The 24,073-nt window shown below is 42.5% G+C and overlaps 2 protein-coding genes across 55 annotated transcripts in view; one reads left to right on the top strand and one right to left on the bottom strand.

The window, feature by feature from the left end:
- NFYA (nuclear transcription factor Y subunit alpha) overlaps nt 1–18,016 on the bottom strand; it is a 23,929-nt gene extending 5,913 nt beyond the window's left edge. The window contains exons 1-8 of one of the 50 annotated variants that reach the window (XM_084966056.1): nt 17,804–18,016; nt 11,272–11,419; nt 9,626–9,709; nt 6,458–6,604; nt 3,072–3,203; nt 2,773–2,878; nt 2,184–2,350; nt 100–273 (exon numbers count right to left, since the gene is read on the bottom strand). In XM_084966056.1, the coding sequence (XP_084822182.1) occupies nt 100–273; nt 2,184–2,350; nt 2,773–2,878; nt 3,072–3,203; nt 6,458–6,604; nt 9,626–9,709; nt 11,272–11,346 (885 nt within the window). In that variant the 5' untranslated portion in view covers nt 11,347–11,419; nt 17,804–18,016. Of the gene's footprint in view, nt 1–99; nt 274–2,183; nt 2,351–2,772; nt 2,879–3,071; nt 3,204–6,457; nt 6,605–9,625; nt 9,735–11,271; nt 11,420–15,227; nt 16,890–17,803 lie in introns of those variants that run through there. The other 49 variants (XM_013977885.3, XM_084966044.1, XM_084966049.1 and 46 more) reach the window with 49 other exon arrangements.
- OARD1 (O-acyl-ADP-ribose deacylase 1) lies at nt 16,074–24,073 on the top strand. Of its 5 annotated transcripts, none has more exons than XM_084968072.1 (6): nt 16,074–16,306; nt 18,159–18,236; nt 18,601–18,745; nt 19,766–19,824; nt 21,084–21,196; nt 22,286–24,073. In XM_084968072.1, the coding sequence occupies exons 2-6, from the start codon at nt 18,198–18,200 to the stop codon at nt 22,386–22,388; spliced, it is 459 nt and encodes a 152-aa protein (XP_084824198.1). In that variant the 5' UTR covers nt 16,074–16,306; nt 18,159–18,197; the 3' UTR covers nt 22,389–24,073. The 5 variants fall into 5 exon arrangements, with proteins under 5 accessions (XP_084824198.1, XP_005666015.1, XP_003482223.1 ...); XM_005665958.4 differs by lacking the exon at nt 16,074–16,306 and adding an exon at nt 17,318–17,396; XM_003482175.5 differs by lacking the exon at nt 16,074–16,306 and adding an exon at nt 17,494–17,529.

The following is a 24,073-nucleotide window of genomic DNA, read 5'->3' as shown; positions in this document are numbered from 1 at the left end:
CAATGTCTGGAAGGTACTGGAACCAAACCCTCTAAGGTTTGGTTTCAAAAGTAGAACCCTGCCATTCTTGTCCTACATCCTTCCCAGTGTTACACGTACCCTTCTTTCCTTTGGAATTTTCCCTTCTGCCTCTAATTTAGCCCGGGCTTGCCTCCTCTTAAGAATACGGTGGTACTGTTTGGCATTCACATAGAGAGGCTCTTCTTCAAGCATCTCTGCCCCGGGAAGAGGGATTCTTTGGATAGCAGGCACAGAGCCAGCACCAGGTACCATCTGAGTGGAGAAAAAAATCAGAGCTCATCAAATCCTGGCATGAAATATGGACATGGGAAATGGTTTCTTGGTTCCTCTGTTTTCAGAAAAATGGTAAGAAGAGTAGCTTTTACACGACACTTAGCTAAATGCAGAATCTTGGAGAATACGCTAAAAGTCTACATTTTATTTATTTATTTTTTAGTTTTTTGTCTCTTTAGGGCTTCACCTGTGGCATATGGAGGTTCCCAGGCTAGGGGTCGAATTGGAGCTGTAGCTGCGGGCCTATGCCACAGCCACAGCAATGTGGGATCCAAGCCGCATCGGCAACCTACACCACAGCTCACAGCAATGCCAGATCCTTAACCCTCTGAGCAGGGCCAGGGACTGAACCCTCATCCTCATGAATACTAGTTGGGTTCGTTAACCACTGAGTCATGACAGGAACTCCAAAGTCTACATTTTAAACAAACATTCCATTCCGTCACAGGGGACTGAGAAGCCATAGTGAGAAATGATAAAAACCATATTCAAATTTCTGTCCACCTACATGTGGTTCCATTTTCTGGAAATGTCTGCTGCCATCTAATAGTTATGAGCAGTAATCCTAAGGCAATAAGAGCACAAGGAAAATGGCACAAAGGAAAGTAGGTTCAGACTGACCAAGTGCTACTAGATGCTCTTAGTTATATAAATAATTTAAATAGTTAACTTACTATGTAATTCAACTCCTATTTTCCTAAACAAACAAAAATAAAACATTGTACTAAATGTATGAGGGAACAAGAAACAGGCTCCCCTGGCCCACTCCCTTCCCAAGGGTGACAACACTGAATGGCTATATTGTTTCTTCTGGTAGCCTCTTCCACTTCTGTGCAGGTTTCTACTACTCATTCTGAATTTATCCATTTTCGGTGCTATATACTGACACCCCTGTTTTGACATATGAGGATTTAGCTTCACTCACATCACTCAACTCCCCTTTCCTGTCTTCTCAATATGTTGGTATCACACATTTCTTGGGGGGGGAGGGTTCTCTACTGATTACAGTCCTACCCCCCCCCCCCCCGCCTTTAAGGGCTCTATCTGCTGCATATGTAAGATCCCAGGCTAGGGAATGAATCAGAGCTGCAGCTGCTGGACATGGCCACAGCCACATGGGATCCAAGCCTTGTCTGCGACCTACACCAGGACACCACAGCTCACAGCAACACCGGATCCTTAACCCACTGAGTGAGGCCAGGGATCAATCCTGCATCCTCATGGATACTAGTCAGGTTTGTTACTGCTGAGCCACAACAGGAACTCCTTCAATCCTATTTTTGAACTGACTTCTGATTTCACCCACTCTGGGCAATATTACTTCCCCTTTCTTAAAGATTAGTAGTTTAGGAGTTCCCATTGTGGCTCAGTGGAAATGAATATGACTAGTAACCACAGGATGCAGGTTCGATCCCCAGCTTCACTCAGTGGGTTAAGGATCTGAGATTGCTGTGAGCTGTGGTGTAGGTCGCAGACACAGCTCGGCTGTGGCTGGCGGCTACAGCTCTGATTTGACCCCTAGCCTGGGAACCTCCATATGCTGCAGATGCAGCCCTAAAGAGACAAAAAAATTAGCAGTTTATATCTCCCTTCATTATCTGAATTCTGAGTAAGATTACTTAAAAGCAAATATTTACATCTGTGTATCTTCTGCTATACTTCTAGTACCTAGAATCGTCTCTTGACACACAGCAGGTGCTCTGAATGAATTACGGTTTTTGTAAAAGTAGACCTCTGTGTCTTAAGGGATAAATCTCAATCCTAGGAGGTCAGCATGATAAACAAGCTTTATTAGACACCAAATTGCAAGTTCAAGAACATTTCAAAGACAAAGAGATACATGGGAAAGCAATTACTGATGAGAACAGCTGAGATAAAGAATTTCTTACCATGACCATCCCTCCTGAATTGACCACATTGCCTGCCACTGGTAGTGTCACCGTGACAGTTCCTTGCCCACTGCTGGTTGTGTTGGTGTTGGCTCCCGTCTGAACAATCTGTGCTCCTGCCAAACTGGCTGCAGGGATGGTGATCATGCCTGAAACAGGGACTGTAACTTTAAGAAATAAAACATAAAACAAACAAAAAACAGGTACACAGAAAGAAGGGAACAGAGTTAGTCCCTCTTCTATCTGGCACACACTTAATTTACCCTGGAAAAACCTACTTAACACAGTACAAGGGGAAAAAAGCACTCTTCCATTGCCTCCCCGGTTTGCTGTACATACTCCATACAATGACAATCTTAGAAATTCTATTAACTATCCGGGTTCCAGTTTTGAATAAAACCAACCTTAAATTGGGTATTTCCCTGGGTATTCCAATAGTTTTTAATGGGTGACCAAAAAGTTTGGAGGCTTCCCTGTCTATGGACCACTATGTTGTTCAAGAGGTCACCACAAAATTTCTAAAGCAGTCAATTTGCTCAAGATGAAAAGGATGCCCCTAAAAGTCCCACAGAAAAGATGGGCACACTACCTTGCTGGAGAATGGTGCCATCTGCATTGACTGGCTGATAGACGATGGTCTGTCCCTCAGCAGTCTGTGCCACTTGCTGCCCCTGGACAGCGATCTGCTGCTGTGTCTGTAGGAAATACACCGGGACACAATTTACAGATTCCAAAGCCACCACAAAGAAAAGGACTATCTAGTCCTTTTTAAGAAAAAACAAATTTTGGATAATTTTCTACCCCACTTCTACTACATGTGAAATATTCAACTAGCTGGTCTGACCTTCCAAATCAGCTGTGCTCTAACAGTGGAGAGAACGAAATTACCTGTGTCTGGCCAGCAGTAACAGCAGTCTGGGGCTGCTGGATGATGATCTGCTGGGTCTGGCCCTGCTGACCCTGAACCTGCACAGCCTGCCCACCCTGGATCTGGATCTGCCCAGGTGGGACCAACTGTATCTGCGGAAGAGGACACAAATGTTAGTGCTCTGCTGACACTGGACTCCTTTGGCCCCGGAGTGTTCCTTATTCAAATTCCTCTAGAAGGCAGGAAATGCTCTGAAGAGGAAAAATAGACAGAAGCCTTGTTCTGCTCTCTATTATGAGTTAGAGAGAACCTGTCTTCCATTTATGACATGATGGGGGAATTTTGACCACTGTGTGGATACTGGATATAGATGAGTCAATGTCTGCTTTTAGAAGGATGATGGTGCAGGTATGGTTATATGTTTCTAAAAGCATGTTCATTTAAAAATACACCCTTTTTTTGATAGATGAAAAAGTATTTTTTTATAGATGAAATGGTATTATATACATTCAAAATAATCCTTGAAAGAGTATTTTTAATAGCATTCTTAAATTTTTTTTTGAAAAAGTATTTTTATTTTTAAAGTATTTTTTAATAAATGAAATCATATTATATATATTCAAAATAATCCTTGAGAGAGTAGGAGAAGACAGATGAAATATTTATTTAAATATAACACTAATTTGTGTCTTAGACTGGATGATGACTCACTACACCATTCTCTTTGCTTTTGCCTGTTTGAAATTTTCTATAATAAAATATTGGAAAAATATTTCTGAGTTTTCCAACTGGGACTCTATAAAAATCCTTAAACATACAGAAAAGTCGAGACTGTCATATTAGACGCCCTGCAGTCAATACTCAGGTTTAACGAATTAACATTCTACTATATTTACTTAATTTCTTTTAACTTTCCCTTTCCATCAAAGTTATCATTATAGTACAAAACTGGTGATCATTCTTATAGAGCATAATTTACACATGTATATGCATAAAACTATATGGTTTTATTTTATATTTATAAACTTAATATAAGAAGTAACATATTGTATCCTTTTGCTATTCATGTCTTTTTTTTTTTTTTTTTTTTTCCTTTTTAGGGCCTAGCATGCAGCATATGGCAGTTCCCAGGCTAGGGGTTGAATCAGAGCTGCAGCTGCTGGCCTACGCCACAGCCACAGCCATGCTGGATCTGGAGCTGCGTCTACAACCTAACCACAGCTCACAGCAACACTAGATCTTTACTTAGCCCACTGAGCGAGGCCAGGGATCAAACCTGCATTCTCATGGATACTAGTCAGGTTCATTACTGCTGAGCCACAATGGGAACTTCCTGTAATTCATGTCTTTAATCACATTTGGGAAGTTTTCAACCATTATTTCCTCAAATATTATCTCTGCCCTTTCTTTCTCTCTTTCTGGGACTCCCACAAAAAAACAAAAAAGCTTTTTGTCTTCTGCCTTTTGATACATTTTGACATATACAAGTTTTTATTTTATAGTCAAATCAATTATTTTTTTTTAAGAAATCCTTCTCTATCCCACAATGTAAAGTAAACATTCCTATAAAAGACTAGTTTCCAACTATGCTTTTTTACATTTAGATCTGTAAGCTATCTAGCAAGTATTTTTGATATGGTATGAAGTAGAGAGCAATTTTACTTTCATAACATTTTTTTCCCCAAGGCATGTGGAAATTCCCAGGCCAAGGAGTGACCCGCACCACAGCAGTAACTGGAGCCACTGCAGTGACAATCCTGGGTCCTTAACCTGCTCAGCCACAAGGGAACTCCTGCACTATTTTTGATACACTAATTTGCGATATCTTGCATCTACTTTAGTTCACCTACATTCTTGGCTCTCTACTTTAGTTCCATTGTTTATATCAAGCCAGGGATCTTAAGCCAAGAAGAGCGTTAAGTTTCACTGGAATTCTAAAACAGAAGATGCAACCAAAAAAGGTTAAGTACTCTTCTAAAAGCCATGGTTATTCAACAAATACTAAAGTAACCTCTAAAAAAATGGGCTGAAATTTTAAGCATTCTAAGAGAAGCTATGGAATCTTTCCTAAAGCTGTATCATTATATAATGAGCAGAAAATATTTTTTTCCAAGATGGTTTGATTAGTTACAGTCCTATTTGGAGGGAGGGGAATAAAATAAACCTTTCAATGTCTCTTAAAGGCCAAGAAAACTCCCATAAAAATCATAGACTTCAGAGTGGGAATGAACTGCAGAAATCACCTGATGTAAACTGCGTTTTTGAATGAGAAAACTGACAATCAAATGACTTGGCCAAGATCAGAAAGTCTGTTTAATGGCAGACCTGGGAATAAAAGTCAGATTACTGCACCTGTACAGTGTTCCTAGTGCTATTACCACACTGTTTCTATTGGACAGAGAGGGCACAGCAGGGGGGTGGGGGGCTTGCAGAGGAGGCAATGAGAGAAAGGACAGAAATGAAACAGCAGTGTGAAACTGAGGCAAGCACACATGAGACATATATTTAAAGGCTCATACATTTATGCATGAAGGAATGTGGAAACTATTTTTAATCCTAACTACAACTCTATCTTGGTAAGAATATACCAATAGCCTTAAAAATGACCTTGTTCTTTGCCCGACCAATTCCTCTACTCCAAAGAAATTACCCTAAAATTCAAATTAACTGAAAAAAAAAAGGTAAAGCTATAAAATTCAAATACATTTATAGTAACCTTCCCTATGAAAGGAAAACATACATAAATAAAACAACAAAAGAAATCCCTATGCCCAAAAGGCATGCATAAAACTAAAAGGAAATACGTAAGACTTAATTTCTACTTCGTTAATTTTATTTTTATTAATTTAATTTTGTTCTTTCCCTAGCTTCCTAAGATAAATAACCATTCGTTTTCAGTCCTTTCAAAATATTTAAGGTTATAAATTTTGCTCTATGTATAACTTGACGTATGTATGGCAGGTTTGTACTAAAAAAAAAAACCAAAAAAACCCCCCACTTTTTCCCCATCACCTGCTAGATAACTCCAGTTGTAAATTACATGGAAGGAAATGAAAAGGATCACATTTTTAACAGAAAACAAGTCTCCACGGCAGCCTGTAAATTCCTTGCCCTAGTGCCCAGAAGTGCCAACAAAGGTCACACCAATTAACTACCTTTATTAAAATAGATTCTTTTTACAATCTTTACACTAACTCAATATCAAGTCTAACATTCTAGTTCTTACCAGAGAAATCTAATTTCCACATACCTCTGCTTTATATCACCAACACTACAAAGGCAGGAAATTGGCTAAATGTGAACAGAGGGTAGGAAGAAATTAAATGAAATAGCAATTTTCAGTTTGCAACAATCTATTTCTTAAAACCTCTATCCTGATAGTCTAAATAATTTTAATACCACTCACCTGTTGCAAACCCTGTGTCCCAGACACAGGTACTTGCATGATGGTTTGACCTTGTCCACCAGGAACAGCCTGGACCATGATGGGTTGGCCAGTTGATGTTATTAACTGACCTCCACTGACCTGTACCATTAATGGCTGCCCCTGGACCTAGAATAAAATTAAATAAGAACAATGAAATAACAAGACGCAAAATGGTTTTTTGTTTTTTTTTTTTCAAAAGACAATCACTGCAACTACCTGCTGCCTTGCTGGGGGGGGAAAAGGTAGTAGAGACACTAAGAAAATAAGTCTCAAGTCTTCACCCACAAATTGTCTTCTTCAAAAATAATCTTTGACGAAATGCCAAGCCGAATACTTTAAGATCAGATATAACAGAGGATAAGCGGAGTCTTCGAGGGGCCTCAATAGATATAATGCATTTATCCCCAAATACAGGCTATACCCACGAGAAGTATTTCATCAAAACATCAAGGCTATTTCCCTTTTTAGATCAAGATCCAGGATAGTCTCTAGTAAAGGCTGGAGAGGGAGGGCTGATGGTAGGGATGGTGGTTGAGTGCAAATTCTAAATAATCTGGAAGGAGTAAACCAAACCACTCCAGGTTAGGTATGCAAGCAGCTGTGGAAGCCTGTATAGAATACCTTTCCTCCCTACCGTCTCTCAAGCATAAATGAAACACCTATCTTACCTTCTTTACCTCACTGAAAATTCTAGTCCTGTCGTTAAGAAGCTCACCGGTAAAAATGACTAGAAATATCGTTGGTTAGTTTGCAGTATCTGTGGTAGAATTTCTCACACCGAACCTTGCAATGTCTGCATAGTTATTTTAGCTGCAACAAATACGAAAATTATACAGAGCATTGCAATGCACCAAAAAACTCCCAACTTTCAAGTGCCAATAAGTAAATGGGCTGCTCTAGAAGCCAGGGAACTGTAAACATCTTGCGTTCCAATGTAAAAATACCTAGCTGACTGAATGCATTCTGAAAGCAAAAAACCAAGCCACTTTAGAAGTGAACTGGAATGTTCAATAGAATAGCTAAAAGACCAAAACTTTCATTTTCAGATAAAATATTATCTTTGTTTTGAGGACTTATTTGTAAAAATGAGAGCAAAAGAAAATTTGTATAGTTGAAATAATCATTCTTAATGCCAGTGAAAGCAGGCTCAAATTACAGCAGTTAAAAGATGAATCTGTCCAGATGAGTAAATTAGATACAAAGGCCCCACTCTCACAGGCACAAAGATATCAGAATCTTCAGGAATGTTCAAATCCTATGTTCTGTTAAACTGTTAGTTGAGAAACTCCACTTTTTAAGGACTTTACAATCTGATTCTCTTATGTTTTCTCCTCCTCTCGCTTCCCTATTCCAAATCAAACCCCTTTTGCTACACTAATGCTTGCATGTGCTCTATCAGGATTTTCCAGAATATTTACTGCATGACTAACTGAAAAAAGTATTTAAAATTCTTCAAAATAATAAGAGCCCTAGAGGAAAGGTTTCCATTATTTCCATGAAGTGCTTCTACTTCTTTGAATAAGACACACAAACTTTAAGGCACAATTATAATCATTTTCTAGCGATCCATTATTTTAACTTCTCCCCTCAGTGATACGCTATCTATGTACATGATAAACCATTTGAGACTCCAAGCGGCCTACTGTTTTTACAACATATGAATGATTATAAGGACACATGCATCACACAAGAAGCCATACAGTTAAAAGCATGTTACATTCCCATTCCACAAGTGGTTAATGACAATACTGTTTTATATATCAATAAGATGAAGCAAGCATGAAAAACGAGTAACAAGCTGTTGAACCCTGAGATTTGAATACAGCTGGGGAGCACCTGTAAGCTCAGCTTCCTTCAGCTTAATGTTCAGAACTGGCTGTACCTCATCATCAAACACTACAGGGAGTGGCAGGCTCAGGGTGGTGGGAGGAGGACTGAAAGGTAAAGTGAAATGATGACCATAAGGAGTAGTTAACAGCAGGATGCCTGCTAAGCAGCACTGAAACAGTGAGATGCCAGGTCTACATCCCAGTTCTTCCTCTCAATCATTTTCACTCAATGGAGGAAAAAAGGCAGGGCACTTGAATCTTAACAATTTCTCTAAAATGTGGTCATTTTAGCTACAGTAACCTACAAACACAGGAGACCTATGCTTTTACTCTTTATTTTTTTGTCTTTGTCTTTTTGCCATTTCTTGGGCTGCTCCCAGGGCATATGGAGGTTCCCAGGTTAGGGGTCTAATCGGAGCTGTAGCTGCCAGCCTATGCCAGAGCCACAGCAACGCGGGATCCGAGCTGCGTCTGCAACCTACACCACAGCTCACGGCAACGCCGGATCCTTAAGCCGCTGAGCAAGGCCAGGGATCGAACCTGCAACCTCATGGTTCCTAGTCAGATTCGGTTCCCACGACAGGAACTCCTTTATGCTTCTACTCCTATCTTTATATAGGAACTGGTCAAAATGTAACCCCAGTTTAGATATTTAACTTGGTTAGATATTTAACTGCACTGTTTAAGTAGAAATTCTTAAGACTTAAAGAAAGCATATCCCACCTCTGTCCAACCCAGAGGTGTGGGGCAATCTCTGCGGATCTAATAAGACAGGCCATGCTTTTCCCAGGAAAGGTGGTGAAAAGACAGCAGTTAACAGATTAACAAGATTCGGTGATTAGATAAGCCTTGTCAAGTACAATCATTTTACAGCTGAGCTGTTCTTTTAATAATAAAAATAAAGCACAGCCCAACCTAGTAAAATGTATGTATTTTCTTCTCCACTATCTGACTACAAATTCAAGAAAATTTATCATACAATCTGTTAACAGAGTCTGAGCTCTAGACAGGTTCTCACGTCACTTGTAAGAATTTCTTCCTGTCATTTACACCAATTCTTTCCCAGGCATTCCCAAAGAAACACACTAGCCAAATGGCACAATTCGGCACTATTCAGAAATCTGATACTGGGGTCAGTATGGGATTTAGCACAAAACATTAGGAAACTGGCATCTTATAAGCCTCAAAGACAAGTTAGCAGCATCAAAGACATGCAACTGACTTTGCCATTCCTCCTTGAGATCCTACCACAAACAGCACCAGACATGAGAGAGGAGGAGTTCATGCAGTGCTTACAGAGAATCAGAGAGGGCACCACTACCTGGAGGGTCTGGACTTGCTGGCCTGAGGCAGATGCCACCTGGGCCTCAGTCTGCAGCTGGACAGCAGTGACACCACCCTGCTGCTGAGAACAGGAACAGGAAGAGCTTGAAATGTGTCAGGAAGGAAATGTATAGTTCAAGACATGAGATCACTTTACCTCTTGTGGGAAAGGTAGGTTCTTCTTTCAACAGCCCCACCCTACACAGGACTTTCCAACTGTAGGCTCCCTGTACTGAAGCTATCTTGTTGAAGGTAGCAGGATTAAAGATATTAGACCTTTGTCCTCAGAGAGGAGCTGAAAACACACTTCCAAGACTCAGAAACATCAAAATAGCTGATATCTTTAACAAAAAATTTTAAAGAGTCCTTTTCTCCAAAAGTATTTGATCTCTCTGCTTGCAGTTATTTTCACGCTTTTTATTTCTGCAAATGAGTTCACTAGAACAAAAAAAATTGATCGGGTTTTATCAGCCTTGAAGCTACAATGAAGAATTTCTGGAACTTAAATGCAATCGCCAGAAAGGAAGAATGAAGCAATCGCTGTCAGCCATAACCTTCATGAGGTCACTGCTCTTACGTTCTCAAACTAGGATTACTCATACTCAGTTGGACTACCTTAGAAGTAATGTTTCTCGGATTCAACCTAATTTTTATATCCCCCAATAGTAAGATCTGTCAGAACGAGAATTCACCCACCAAGCCATTGGCATGAATGACGGATCCTCGGTGGACCCCCCTTTCTACCAAGGCAGCTGAAGGAAGTGCAGTTGTGTGGGAGAAGCCCGCAAAGGAGTTCCCAAAGTTAATCTCTTTTAATCAAAGATCAAAATCTCCTTTGATCACTAGATGAACATCACCATCAAAACATCCTTTGCCCTCCCTACTACCTACTTCTCTGTATTATAGAAGTTCCATTTTGGAAACAAAACATTCCTCTTCTTGGCCTGAAGTCAAATCAATACATAATGAATTTCTTTTCTTCAAAACAAATGAAGAAAAACAAATGAAATTTTCCGAAAATAAAGCCAGGTATAAAGCATCAGAAAATGTTACCTGTGTATAAATTCAACGAGGCAACCTGTCTTAATTAGGAGTAAACCAGGAGCAGGAAAGTCCTTTCTAACATGCACTTAACCATAAGTGTGGTGGTCTAAAAAACAGTATTCTCATGATTAAGCTAGAGCTTTTCAGAATAAGTGCTGTGATGGATCAAATCAAAGAACACCGGATTTCTGAGAAGCTATCTTGGTTTGTCTATTCTGGCCAAGGCCTTATTAGACCACAAGCTAGATTAATCAATAAAAGAAGCAACGAAACTGAATCGGGGGGGGGGCGGGGGGGGAACCTCCAAAGTTCCATCTGAACACAGAATAGGGGTTTTTGACTTTTAAAAAGGTAAAGGGGCAACTGACTATTAAAATAGACTCCCACAAAATCAAATTCTAAGTGGTCATGGTTATAGACTTCTGAGCACAGAGAACATGAGAAAAACTGCAACAAATCCAATCTCAAAAAGCACTTCAGCCCAAGTCACCAGACCCATTATTTTTAAGATCTGGGACCTTCCAAATAATTCTGCAACTGAGCCGTGTGACTATCAGCTCTGTTGCTGTGATGTTTACAGCAGTTTTTCTTCCATACCTGCTGTTGAATTTGTCCAGCCTGCACAACAATCTGCTCTGTTGAACTATTGCTGTTTGTTGTATACTGTTCCATGGTCTCTCCAAGTCAGAGTCCTGTCCACAGTTAGTTTCACTCTGGAGATCCTAGAAGACTTTGAGATGTACTCCTATCAGAAAGGGAGGAAAAGAAAGTAAAGAGATTGTTAATAAAGGGCCCGCCAGATGCTTAACCTGGATAACTTACCTCTGCACTCTATTTGCAGGCAAACAAGGAAAAGTAGAAAATGTTTACATTCATATCACTCTTTTTTTTTTTTTTGGCTTTTGTCTTTTTTTGTTGTTGTTGTTGTTGCTATTTCTTGGGCCGCTCCCGCAGCATACGGAGGTTCCCAGGCTAGGGGTTGAATCGGAGCTGTAGCCACCGGCCTACGCCAGAGCCACAGCAACGCGGGATCCGAGCCGCGTCTGCAACCTACACCACAGCTCATGGCAACGCTGGATCGTTAACCCACTGAACAAGGGCAGGGACCGAACCCGCAACCTCATGGTTCCTAGTCGGATTCGTTAACCACTGCGCCTCGACGGGAACTCCCATATCACTCTTAACAAGGATTATATGGCACAGTCATGACAAAAATATCATAATGCTATTTAACGTATTTTTAAAAAGCACTGCTCATCAGCAACCTTAGCTTTCACTATTACTAGAGCAACACCTGCATCTTAGAAGAAATTCTCATAAAGCTACAATATCATTTGGTTACAAAGCCTATTTATCACTGATTTTCAGGTCTGCACAAGTACTTTAGAAAATAAACAGTTTCTTAATTTGTAACAAACATTGGTGCTATATGTGGTAAGTAATTTAAAACGCCAGAGTTTATTATTTAGTAAGTAACTATCCAGACCTGAAGTCAAACATTTTGCTTATCAAAATCTCCATTAGGTAGTGCTAAGTAAGAAAGATCCAACAAAGGTTCAGGAGTTTGCCTTTTTAATCCAGAGCAAGGAATAAAAAGGAGTTACGATAACGGCAAAAAGGAAAAAAAATTACATGACATACTAAGACTATGATTGTCTCTTTTAAGAAATAAAAAAATTAATGTTGGGAGGAAAATCCACTAAAAATTAATCGAGCCTATTACTCATGACCAAATTGGCATGTAGTACTAAAAGCCATAATCAAGTGACAGGATGACTATGCCACCACAGCAATAAGGCCAGTGGCCATATGGTTCTCCAAGTGACTATCCTTGCTCTAACGGAACGCTCACCAAGCACACACCTAGCTATAATTTGGATTTACATATAGACTTGCCAACAGGGAACATATATGATCAGCAACACAAGTAAACTTGATAGTTATTTCTCAACACATACAAACTGGTTTTCTGATTTTTATACCAGTCTCTCTTGAACTGGATGACCGAATTGGCTCCTGGGAGATTGTGGGAACAGTAGAGAAAATAAAGTTTTCAGGCAGACCAAGTGGCTCTGCCAAGGAAATGAATGGTCTTCCCTAAATTCTATCTTGTCTCTAACTGCAATACACATAATACATTTATGTTTCTAGACTAATAAAATTAAAAATTAAGGGTCATAATACAAAAGAGTGATGTGATCCCATTTACATGAAACCTGGGAAAGTAACAGCAATCTAGAGACAGAAAGCAGATCGGTGGTTCCCTGGATGGAAAAGGGGAGGGAGGGGAAAGTGGGAAGTTGACTGGGACAGAGCACCCAGAACTTTTGGGGGGGGGGTGACAAAACGTTTTGTATTTTCATTGTAGCAGTGGTTGCACAGGTGTATAAATTTGTCAAAATTTATCAAAATGTACACTTAAAACTATACATCAACAGAGCTGATTTTTAAAAATAAAGGTCAGGAAGGAATGTCCTATTTTTCAACATCCTCCCACCCCCACTCCTGCCAAATCCCCTTCCTGTATCAATTTCTTTTTTCCTTGATCACTAATTTCCAGGAATTTACATTTTTCTGGAACCTCAGGGAAATGACTAATAAAATGTCATGCAGATTTTCTTCTTAGTTTATCCTGGTAATACAAATGCTTCAATTTAAAAACATAAATCCATTGTATTTTAAAGGGTCAAAAAATGAATCAGCTCCAAACCTAACAGCAATTCTCTGTCACATTAAAGGAGGGACGGATTCAGCTGGGAGCATGATACTGCCACTGCTAATGGTGAAAGCTGTATGCAACCGGCGGACTCTACTGTAAACTTCAGTTCGGAGAACTGCAACATAATCTGACATCATCTCTCCTCAAGTGCTTCTCTGCCCAAGATTATGGAAGAATTAAGTCAGCAGGATTTAGTCTGTCTAGCTGTGGCTCCTAACCCAAAGTTTTTTTCCTCAAAGAGAAAAAGTGTGTGTGTGTGTGTGTGTGTGTGTGTGTGTGTGTGTGTGTGTGTTTATTCTGGTTAGCAAGAAAATTTCTTTCTCCTACTTCAAGGTGCAGAACCTGAAATGTAGCTAACTACTTAGAAACCCATTCAGTGTGGACCCACACACATTTTAAAGCTAAGGCTCAGAAACCCAACCAACCCAGCCATAAGTAAGTGAATTACCATATTTGACAACCACTACCAGGTAGACCAGAACAGTAGCTTTCAAATTTTGACAAGGCTCAGTAAGAAACAAGAAACAAGTTTCATATCACAAATGCACATGCAACATATTAAGTAAAATGAAAAGTCTCAGTCAGGACTTAGAAGTGTAACATAAGATGCACTGTAACATTTTCCAGTCTATCGTAAAAATATTACCAGCACTGGCCCACTAAATTGACTTCACAACTCAACAAAACAGGTCCTGATCTGTTTGATAAAAGGCTAAAAATCAAAGAATTGTTCTGCTTCCCCATCATTCAAAAGGCTTCTGGACTGCAGTTCCTAATTTGCTCCTTAATCTCCACTAGGTGATAGGTGATGTACCACCTATCAGACACTGTCCTGAAGGTTTTAGAAATAAAAGGAAAACTCTGACGAAAATTCTAACTTCAAAGAGTCTTTAAACTTAGTAAAAAGTAAAAGTCTGTAATGAACCCCTGAGAGAGAAACAAAGCAATATGAAGTTTGGATGACAGAATTCTTCCAACTGGAGTAGATAAGAAGGCTTTAGAAAAACATGACATCTGATCTGTCTTAAGCATGAGAAGGCTTTGTCCATGTGATTGGGGTGGAGGGGAATGGAGTACTCCAAACAAATGAAGACAGCATGAAGGGCAGAGAAGTTTCCACATATGAACAGCAGACTAAAAGGCCACATGTTGAGAGAAAGCTAAAGGCCAGATTACTGTCTCTCGAAATTCCAGGCAAAGAAAGTTCTGCGGGCAAGTGGAGTCTCCAGAGTGGTCTACAATGATCAGAGCCTAAGTGTCTCTTAAAGAAGTTCAGCAAAAATAGTTGCTGGTTTTAAAGTGACCAGCTATAACCATTTTTAAGTACCAGGGTTATCTATCTAGTCCAAAGGCCAATGTATGCGTTCTAAAATCTAAGCCATAGTACACCATCTATTAATAGTTATTTTAAGAATTAAATAAATTTTTTAAATGATTTAAACAATCAAAAACTCATTCCAGAAAGTGAAAACAAAACCTGTCCCCAAATTTTTAGCAGTGGAGACAGTACTGGGTTAGCTTTCTGAAACCTACCAGTTGGATGACCTGCACATGAGATTATAAAAATGGGCACCATACACAGCCTACTCTATCTGGCAAGCACTGCTGTGCTACATGCTTCTCAAGTCCTGGAAAGGAAATCTCCCTTTCTTCCATCAACATCAGCCACTGCTGTGGAGCAGAACCCCATAAGCCAGAAACTTATTTCTCCAATCCTAGGGAGTTAAAAATGCTCCTGGATTTCTCCTGTCTGGATCGCCACAAAATAACTGCTTCTGAAAAATTCCCTGGCAAGATATACAAGCGTTTTTTTGGTTTGTTTGTTTGTTTTTACCAAATGGGCTTTCCAGCATAAACTCTTCCCCCTCCAACATACAGCAAAGTTTGGAGCGTTGGCACGTGCTTCTTTATGAGCAATGCTCTTCCATTTCTTATCGTCCGAAGAAATCCCATCATCCTTGCCAGTCCAAAGAGTGGCAATGCAGAGCCCTCCGAGGCTGTTGGTAGCTCAACACGTCAGTTGACCACGGAACTGAACTTGGTCCGGTTACAGCACAAAACCGTAAAGTATTAATTACTTGGTCACCTGTCAATCTCCACCAGGCTGGGGAGGTTCCTATCGACCTCCTTACCCACTCTCCTCTCAGCACATACATGGATGCCTGGTACACACCAACTGCTCCATGCTCGGCTGTCAACAGAGATTTTCTCTCACCCTAACGAAAATCCCACAAGACCATTAAGTTTCTATTAATACCAACTGAGAAAACGTCAACATACTAGCAAAAAATCAAACCAAGGGATGGTTGTGGACTGAGCTAATGAGTGAAGCCTGATACATTCAAAGCGACACAGAGAGGTGAAAGAAAAAGGACTGTACTACGTTCCTAAGGGAGCGAGAGTTCACAAGACCAAGCAACAAGAAAAAATGCCAGTGATATAAAAGCAAGTTGTGCAGCTTCCGGGAAAAAGAATGCACAGGGCTCGCAATCTTCGAAGACTGAAGTTCCAGGCGCCGAATGGACAGGCCTTACAGCCCGGGCAAGAAAGGCAGACTGCTTGGTTGGGCTCCAAGACGGAGGTGTGCGGTTCTGCCCCGGAGATCCGGGCGGGGAGGAGAGGAAATGACGAGCCTAAAGTGGGTGGTAACGGCGCCTGGCTGGAGACCCGGGCCGAGCTGGGAGGAGGGGCGCAGCCAGACCGGGGAGTGGGCGCACTAACGGATCAAAGGGACGGCGGGGGCGGGCCGGCCCCCCCCTCTCCGCGCCGCACGCAAGGCCCCGTGGCCGGGACGCGCGTCCTCCCTGGGTCTCCCTCCCGACTCAAGAGGACTGAGATACCCAGACCCGCTTACGGAGAAGTGGGGTGCGCGGGCCCCGCGGGGAGTGATTTCCCTTCCAGGGCTAGAGCGTGGTGAGTGCTAGGGCAGGCTAAAGAGTGAGGCCGAACGACCAGGAGAAAACCGCCGAGGCCCGGGCGCGCGTGTGTGTGTCTGTGTGTATACCTGAGCGTGGGGGCCTTCGTGGCAGTCAAACCCGCCACCCCCGGGCCTGGAGCTTGAGAACCTAGGCCTAAGGGTAGAAACAACCGGGACGCATGGCCAACTGGCCCTGACACCCTGCAAAGGGCTGGACCCCAAGGTGCCTGCTCCCGAGAGCGCCATCCCTGCGCGGGGCAGCCCTCTGCAGGCCTCGGCAGGGAGTACCCCGGAGCGCTTGCAGGCTCCAAGCCGAGGCCGCCAGCAGCCCCGCTCGGTTAGACTCAGCTCGACTCCCCGGGCTCGACGGGAGCCTGGGCCTCTCCTGAGTGGTCAGCGAGACCCGCCAATCGGGGCGCTGGGGCCGGCTCTGGGCCGCTGGATATTGGCTCCTCACACTCACCGTGCCTCGCTCCCCCGGTTCGCTGCCCGCGCTGATTGGCTCCAGTACCGGACCCCGAAACCCAATCAGAGGCTCCAGCCGCCGCTGCCGCCGCCACTGCCGCTGCCTCGCAAAATGGCGAAGCCGAACAAAGGGGAATCGGGCCTCCCTCCAACTGCCTCCGCGCAGGCGCCTCTGAGACCACGCCCCCTAACCCGAGCTCTGGGCTCGCCCCATCCCCGTTGAGAGAGCACTGCGCAGGCGTACGATGAAGCCACGCCCACTTCCCTAATTAGATTCCTCCCCCGGCCGAAGGAATACGCAGGCGCTCTCTTGACGCGCCGGACCCTTCAACTCAAAACACCGCCCTGAGCACAGGACCACGCAGGCGCTAACCAATTCCTTTGCCAACTGCCCACCCCTTCTATGCGGCCTCTGGAGACACACCCCTGGGACTAATGCGCAAGCGCCGCTCTATCCAACTCGCGGCCGCTATCTCGTTACGCATGCCCGGGCGGCGGCGGGATACTCTACGGAGTTTACCGCCGGAAGTTCGGCGACCAGCACCAAAGAGTGCAGGTCCGGCTAGCTAGCTAGAAGGGCTCGTTTCCGCCCCACTCCCGGGTGGTGGGCGGCCATTTTAGGTGCGTGCAATTAAGGACTGTGGTGGGATTGGCTCTACAAGCGGACTAGTCCGCTGGTCCCTACCTACCAGAGCCCTTCCCCGCGGGGCGGGACCTCCTAACGGCGGACTCCTTTCCAGGTGAAGGGTACCTGGTACGTTGGAGCTTTGAACGAGGCTCCCCGCTCCCTCCCACGGGACCCCGGACAGGCCATTTGGCCTCGCTGATCCGCCCCAGGGTAGGAGAGAGAATGGGAGGCTTCTCTAAACTTCCCCCGTTTCCCCCCAAAGATAGGGGGGAGCTTTCCTTGAGAGGCCGCCTTCTGTTTTCTCGTGCTCGCTCCCGCTGTATACACGCCCGCCCCCGCCCCCGCCCCCGTCCCGTTTGCTCCCTTGTTGCGGCTTAACGGGACCGTAGCCTTGGCCCACCTTTTTGCTTCTGGGCCACACCCAATGCGGAAATACTTTTGGATCGTGCACCGAAAAGGAGACTGCGAATCCGCCTTGCTCCGCGCTGGCTTGGGGAGAGGAGGAGGCGTGTCTTCGGGCCGCCTTTCTCTCCTGGAAAGCGCGAAACGGGAGCGGAGCCCTGCCGCCCCCCAACCCAGGCGTCCGCTTCTCTTTCTTGCCCAGAAGAGTTTTGCATTACTTTTTGAAGGCTGAACGAACTCCCATTCAGCGATAGGTGGGGGGCAGAAAAGTTAGTAAGTGGGTGGTCGGGGCAGTCTGAATGTAATATATTCAGGTTGCCTAAGCATTTTCACTTCCTTTCCCCTTCTTATAGCTGAAGAAACACTTAAATTCTGGAAATAGCGACTCTATCATGGCCGGCAGCCCTAATGAAGATTCAGAAGGAAGCAGAGTGCGTAACAACTATTAACTTATTGGTGAACTGAAATTCAGAGTAATTGAGGTCAAAAGCATAAACACTTTTTAATTAAACCAATAATTGAATTGTCTTTTTTTCTCTCTTCTGTTGATTTCCTTTAGAAAGGCCAATAAAATCCTAGGCAGAGGCTGCTCATCACTTTGTTTTACACGTGCTTTAATTCGCTTTAGATAACTTTTTCAATTCTGAGGATTTATCACTAAATCAAAAGGAGGAAGCGGGGAGAAGTGGTGGTGGGCACAGTAAAGGAAAATAAATAGCTTAGTCTTTTTCTGTAGCTTCGTCTTTTTTTTTTTGGTATCTAATAAAACATTTTCTTTCCCTTTGCACATTTTAGATTACTTATGTGAAAGGAGACCTTTTCGCATGCCCCAAGACAGACTCTTTAGCGCACTGCATCAGTGAGGATTGTCGAATGGGCGCTGGGATAGCTGTCCTCTTCAAGAAGAAATTTGGAGGGGTGCAGGAACTGTTAAGTCAACGTGAGTTCTGAGAAGAACTCCAACTCATCTGCCCTGGCTAGAGCATCTTTTGACCTCCTGTTGTACTTGATTATGAAACAAGATATACCCGTATGGGTGGGATTCCAAACCACTGAGTCCTTTTAACCGTGAAGATTAGGTTTTTCTTCATAAAAAAACGGCCTCTAGTTTGGGTCCTTTTCCTACCAAATCTGAGTTTTTGTAAAAGTCTTTAATTTCTTCCTAAATCTGTCTTGATAATAACTGCTTCTCTGAAACCTTTCATAACTGAAGTGCTTTAACCAAGTCCATGGGTATTAATTTGGCACTCAAGATCTTCTTTACCCGTATTGTACTTATTCTTCAAAGAGGAGTCTAGAAAGTTCCTTACAGACCCCTTCCATCACTTTCTACCAATGATTTTAAACCAGACATGTGTATTAGAATCACTTGTGGAGCTTCTGAAACAGTTGCTTAGACCACAGTCCAGGCTTACTGAATCCGAGTCTCCGCTGGTGATTCTGATGCCAGTCTTTAAAAAATCAGTTTCTTACTGCTTTGTATTTAGTTGTAAACATGACACTTTCTCTTGATTGAATAGTCTTTAATAATTAAGGACTTTTTAATGCATCCATGTTCCCCATGATGCTTAGTTACTTAACACATGAGCTCTTTGTATGTAAAAAGATTATTGAATGAACACACATTTGACACGTAAAAAATGCTGTACATTTGAAAATACTTCAAGGCAGTAGACAAATTTTGTAAATGAATGAGGGTAGATATATTTACAGATATAGCAGGAGCAAAGATAGGGTGTGAAGAAAACATGATTGAGGAAACATTAAGAAAGCTGGAAGTTAAGGAATACAGTATTTGGGAAGGCTGATAAGGAGCAAAGTTTTCTTCAGAATTGAAAATTAATTCTACTTCTGAGATAAACTCAGATCTATAAAGATTTTTTTTTTTTTTTTAAATCTAAGAATGGCGATCAGTATTTTGGTTTTCTTGTTCCTTGTTACTATTAACTGTTTTTCTTAGAAAAGAAATCTGGAGAAGTGGCTGTTCTGAAGAGAGATGGGCGATATATATATTACTTGGTAAGATGGGGCCAGTGCTCAGTATGTGCTAAGGTTTAGTGTCTAGATGGGCTGCGCTGCATTTGTGTTGATCACATTGTTCCGTTCTAGCCGCCAAAGGGCTCAAAAAGCCAACTCAGATCAAGAGGTGGTGGCACTGGGCTAGAAGGGAGCGTGAGACTGCATCCCAGCTCCGTGGGAATGAGTACTCTAATGTTCACCAAAGACGGGGGCTGTAAGACTTGGAAAAGTTAGGGATACTGCCCATACTATAATCTTTCCTTTGCTTATCATAGTGAGATAAGCAAATAATGTCTCAAGAGATGGATTCCCCAAGAGTTTTTCTCTCATTCATCCCTATGAAATGCAGTGCCAGTTAACACTCAGTCCTTTGCTGCCTCCTGCATCAGCGTGGGCTTCTTCCACTGTCCGAATGGTCTTCAGTCCCAGAGAGAGTGCAGCTTCTTGGTGGTGCTGGGTAACTCACAGCCAGCTCACCTCAAGCCTGATTTGGACAGTCCCCCAAAGGGGGACGTGTTCTCATCTCTTTGAATGCTGTCCTTAAGGCTGCTGTGTCCAGTCTTGTGTGGAATGCTCCCAATCTCTCTCTCTTCTTTTAGAAACAAAAAGTTCCTGTTGTGGTGCAGCAGTAACAAATCTGACTAGTGTCCATTAGGTTGTGGGTTCGATCCCTGGGCTTGCTCAGTGGGTTAAGGATCCGGTGTTGCTGTGAGCTGTGGTGTGGGTCACGCAGCTTGGATCTGGTGTTGCTGTAGCGTAGGCTGGCAGCTGCAGCTCACTAGACCCCTAGCCTGGGAACTTCCATGTGCTGTGAGTGCCGCCCTGAAGAGCACCAAAAAAAAAAAAAAAAAAGGCATGTGCAGTTTCTAAATAAATAGACTTAACAGGAAATTTTTAGGTGCTATGGGTTCTTCCTTGTTACAGATATGCAGCTTATCTCTTGGAAGTGGCACAAAAACTTTCACCTACATTGCTTTGAAACAATAGACAATAGGTACACCTGCTAATCTCCTGGGCTTCTTGGGAAAAGTAAAGATTATTTTATGGCAGTGTCTGGGTTTCTCAGGCCTTATTTAGTGGATTTTCCTGAGGACCTTTCATAACTGAGAAGTTATGACATTTGTTATCACTGCTCAAGACTATTCTATAAAAAATATACTTAAACTGTTTTAATTATCAGGATGTTGGGAGAATGGGATGACTTTTCTTTGGCTATCCTTTTGGACTAATGAACATTTGAATTTGTTCTTTATACTCAGATTACAAAGAAGAGGGCTTCACACAAGCCAACTTATGAGAACTTGCAGAAGAGTTTAGAGGCCATGAAGTCCCATTGTCTGAAGAATGGAGTCACTGACCTCTCCATGCCCAGGTAAAGAAATCCAGGGCCCTAAATGGAGACTTGATTAATGGGGTTTACCATCTTATTCAAAGACAAATGACTTAAAGCTTAACGCAAGAGATTGACTTAAAAGTGGACACATTTCAAAACATTTAAAAATTATCAGTAAACCACTTGTCAGATCTTAGGCCAAGGCTCTTTGTGTTCAGTGTGGATAGTAGCCAGAGGATGTGATCCTGCTATAACGTCTTAGATCCTAGATATTGCCCTTTGTTTCCTTTACTGTAGTAGGCTTGGGGTCCCTTCTTATCTTCCTATCAGACTGGTTTTGAGTCAGTGCTGACCGTGCAGGCAGGTTTATTCCACACCCCAAATTACTTACTACTGTGGGTGTGGGACCCTTAACGTGCCTGGTCTTTAATGTATTCCTGGCTTTTGTACCAGAAACTATTTGCTTTTCATTTTTTAAAATCCCAGTTTTTTTTCAGGAACTTCCCACATTTATATGAAATTAGCAATTTTAAGCCTCTTTTTTCCCCTCTTGGGGGTCAATAAGGAAACATCCTGGGAGAGAGGTGCCAGGTAATAAGAGTTTTATGGGCTGATTGAGGTTTCTCACCAGGGTGTTGCAAAGAACTGAATTACAATCAGCTTGGCATTTCCCAGCATTCCACCTTGACTTCCTGTTTGCAGAGATTCTGTCCTTTGTCATTCTTCTTTTTATCTTTCTTAACGTTCCATTATCATAACTGTATTTGGAAAATACCAACCTTTTCCCATCCACCCAGAACTTGTTTTTGTTAGTAGAAATAGAAGGATAGTGAATTCTTCTGTGTCCCAGCAGAATTACATATTGTTAAAGGTAGCCTGAAATAATTGGGAAGTGGTAATTTATTACACAAAAGAGAACTGACAGCTGTTGGATGTTAGGGCTGTCTAGGAAACAGCCTTAGGAGACTCACAGGAATTGATTTCCAAACTCCCTCCATGGCTGCCTGTAGGTGTGAGACCAGGTAATTTGTCCTCTGGCTTTAGATGGATGCAGCCTAAAGGAAGAGGGAAGGTGCGACTTCCTGGGTGCCCTCATCACAACTAGTGGGAATGTTTTGTCTTTTTCAGGATTGGGTGTGGTCTTGACCGTCTGCAATGGGAACATGTATCTGCGATGATTGAGGAGGTGTTTGATGCAACGGATATCAGAATCACTGTGTACACACTCTGAACAGATGACCATTTTGGATGTGCCCACCTCCTGTGTCATCTGTAACGGGCCATAGGACTGAGCAAACTGACTTTAAAATGGTCAGAGGAAAGTTTCATGTGAAGTCGTCTGTGACAAAAGCCAGACTTCGGTTGTTGTATTCTCATGATTGGACTGGGACTCTGGAGGAGGGTCTGCTTGGGAAATATTACTTGTTATTATTATTGTGTTTTTTTTTTTTTTTTTCAGGAAGGTAAGGAGTAGATGGCCTGATATTAGACAGGGAAACCAAAAGTTGGGTCTAGGACTCCTGTCTTCCTTGGGATGCTACCTGATTTGTGTGGCTTGCCACTAGGTGGCAGCATTGCTTCTACTTCTCTGCTGTTTAAGAGAAATTTCAGGGAGGATGAACATTTCAATTATTTTGCATCTTTGGTCATTTGTGCACTTACTTGGTATTATCCTTATGTCATCACATTCACCCTAGGAGAGAATTATGGGTTTGGTTTTGTTTAAATTACAGAAAAGAGTTTTATGTTGTTAACAGGGGATTTGTGGTGACAAGAATGGAAACATAAATATCTTGGGCGGGTGGTGGGGGCGGTGAGGTTCCCTGCACAGGTCTATGTTCTGGACTTGGGCAGTGGAGGATTCACCCGTAACTCAGTTTGGAGGAGTCAGATAGTGGTTCTGGTGGGGAGAGCAGCAAGGTGAGAAATAAGACCTTGGGATGGGCAGTTGATGTGGGTCAGCATGCTGGAAAGGCAGCCTTTCCTAATCCCACGGTGAACTCATGCTCTCTTCTTCCCACTGCATAGTTCTGTGATTGAACCTGTCTGAAGTTAATCATGAAACAGGTGAAATACCTGGCAAAGTTCTTCGTGAGGAGTAATGACTCAGTAAATCAGTGGTCAACAAAATGCATGTGAATCTTAAAAAATAAAATAAACATCCACTTTCTCCAGAAGAATTCAAATTTGGTAATGTGGCTGGGGGAGAGTGGCCAGGTTTCTTTGTGTTTTTCAGCTCCAGAGGATTCTGATGTGTAGTAGCTGGGATCAAGAACAGTAAATGTTAATCCCCTTTTCTTCTAAGCTGGGAGAGCAGGGCTTTGTCCACTCTTGATTTCATGGTGGAAGAACAAGGTTGTGGATTTAGTCAGTGGTTCAGTATCAGAGATACGGGGAAAACCAGTGGAATTGTTTTTTTCCTCCACTTACTGTGGTGTTAAGAGTTCACATGACAGACTTCCTATTGATTTTCTCCCTAGAGTGAATTCTGGGTCTGTCATGGGACTTGCTGCTTTCCCAAGTGTAAAAGATCTAGATTCTAGAAGAGGCTTGTTGAAACACCAGGAAAGCACTGGTTAAATATAATCTTTGTACTTTAGACTTGTGTTCTTATCGCATCTCAGCCTGATACGAGGCAGCAGTTTCAGAAAGTATTTCACTTCTTTTGTATCTCCGTGTGTAACAGACGAGTTCTCAAGTGTTGGGGCAGGGACAGTGCTGGTGCAGATTCATTATCAAACGTTTAGACTAAGATCTTCATGAAGCTCTGTTTTTGTCCACATACATAGAGTATAATTGAGGGGAAAAAAAGGCAGAGGAGGTCTATACAAAACTAAAAATGAGAGTGGGGTGATAAGAGGAAACTTAAGAGTGTTTTGCTTCACTATGCAAATAAATCTTAACACTGGGTAAAAA

The sequence above is a fragment of the Sus scrofa genome, chromosome 7 (genome assembly GCF_054392235.1).
Source record: "Sus scrofa isolate SSC_HxYL_T2T_F1_AM1 chromosome 7, Sscrofa_HxYL_maternal_Yorkshire_Landrace_v2.0, whole genome shotgun sequence".
Classification (NCBI taxonomy): Eukaryota; Metazoa; Chordata; class Mammalia; order Artiodactyla; family Suidae; genus Sus; species Sus scrofa.
This window is presented reverse-complemented; position numbering and strand designations above follow the sequence as displayed.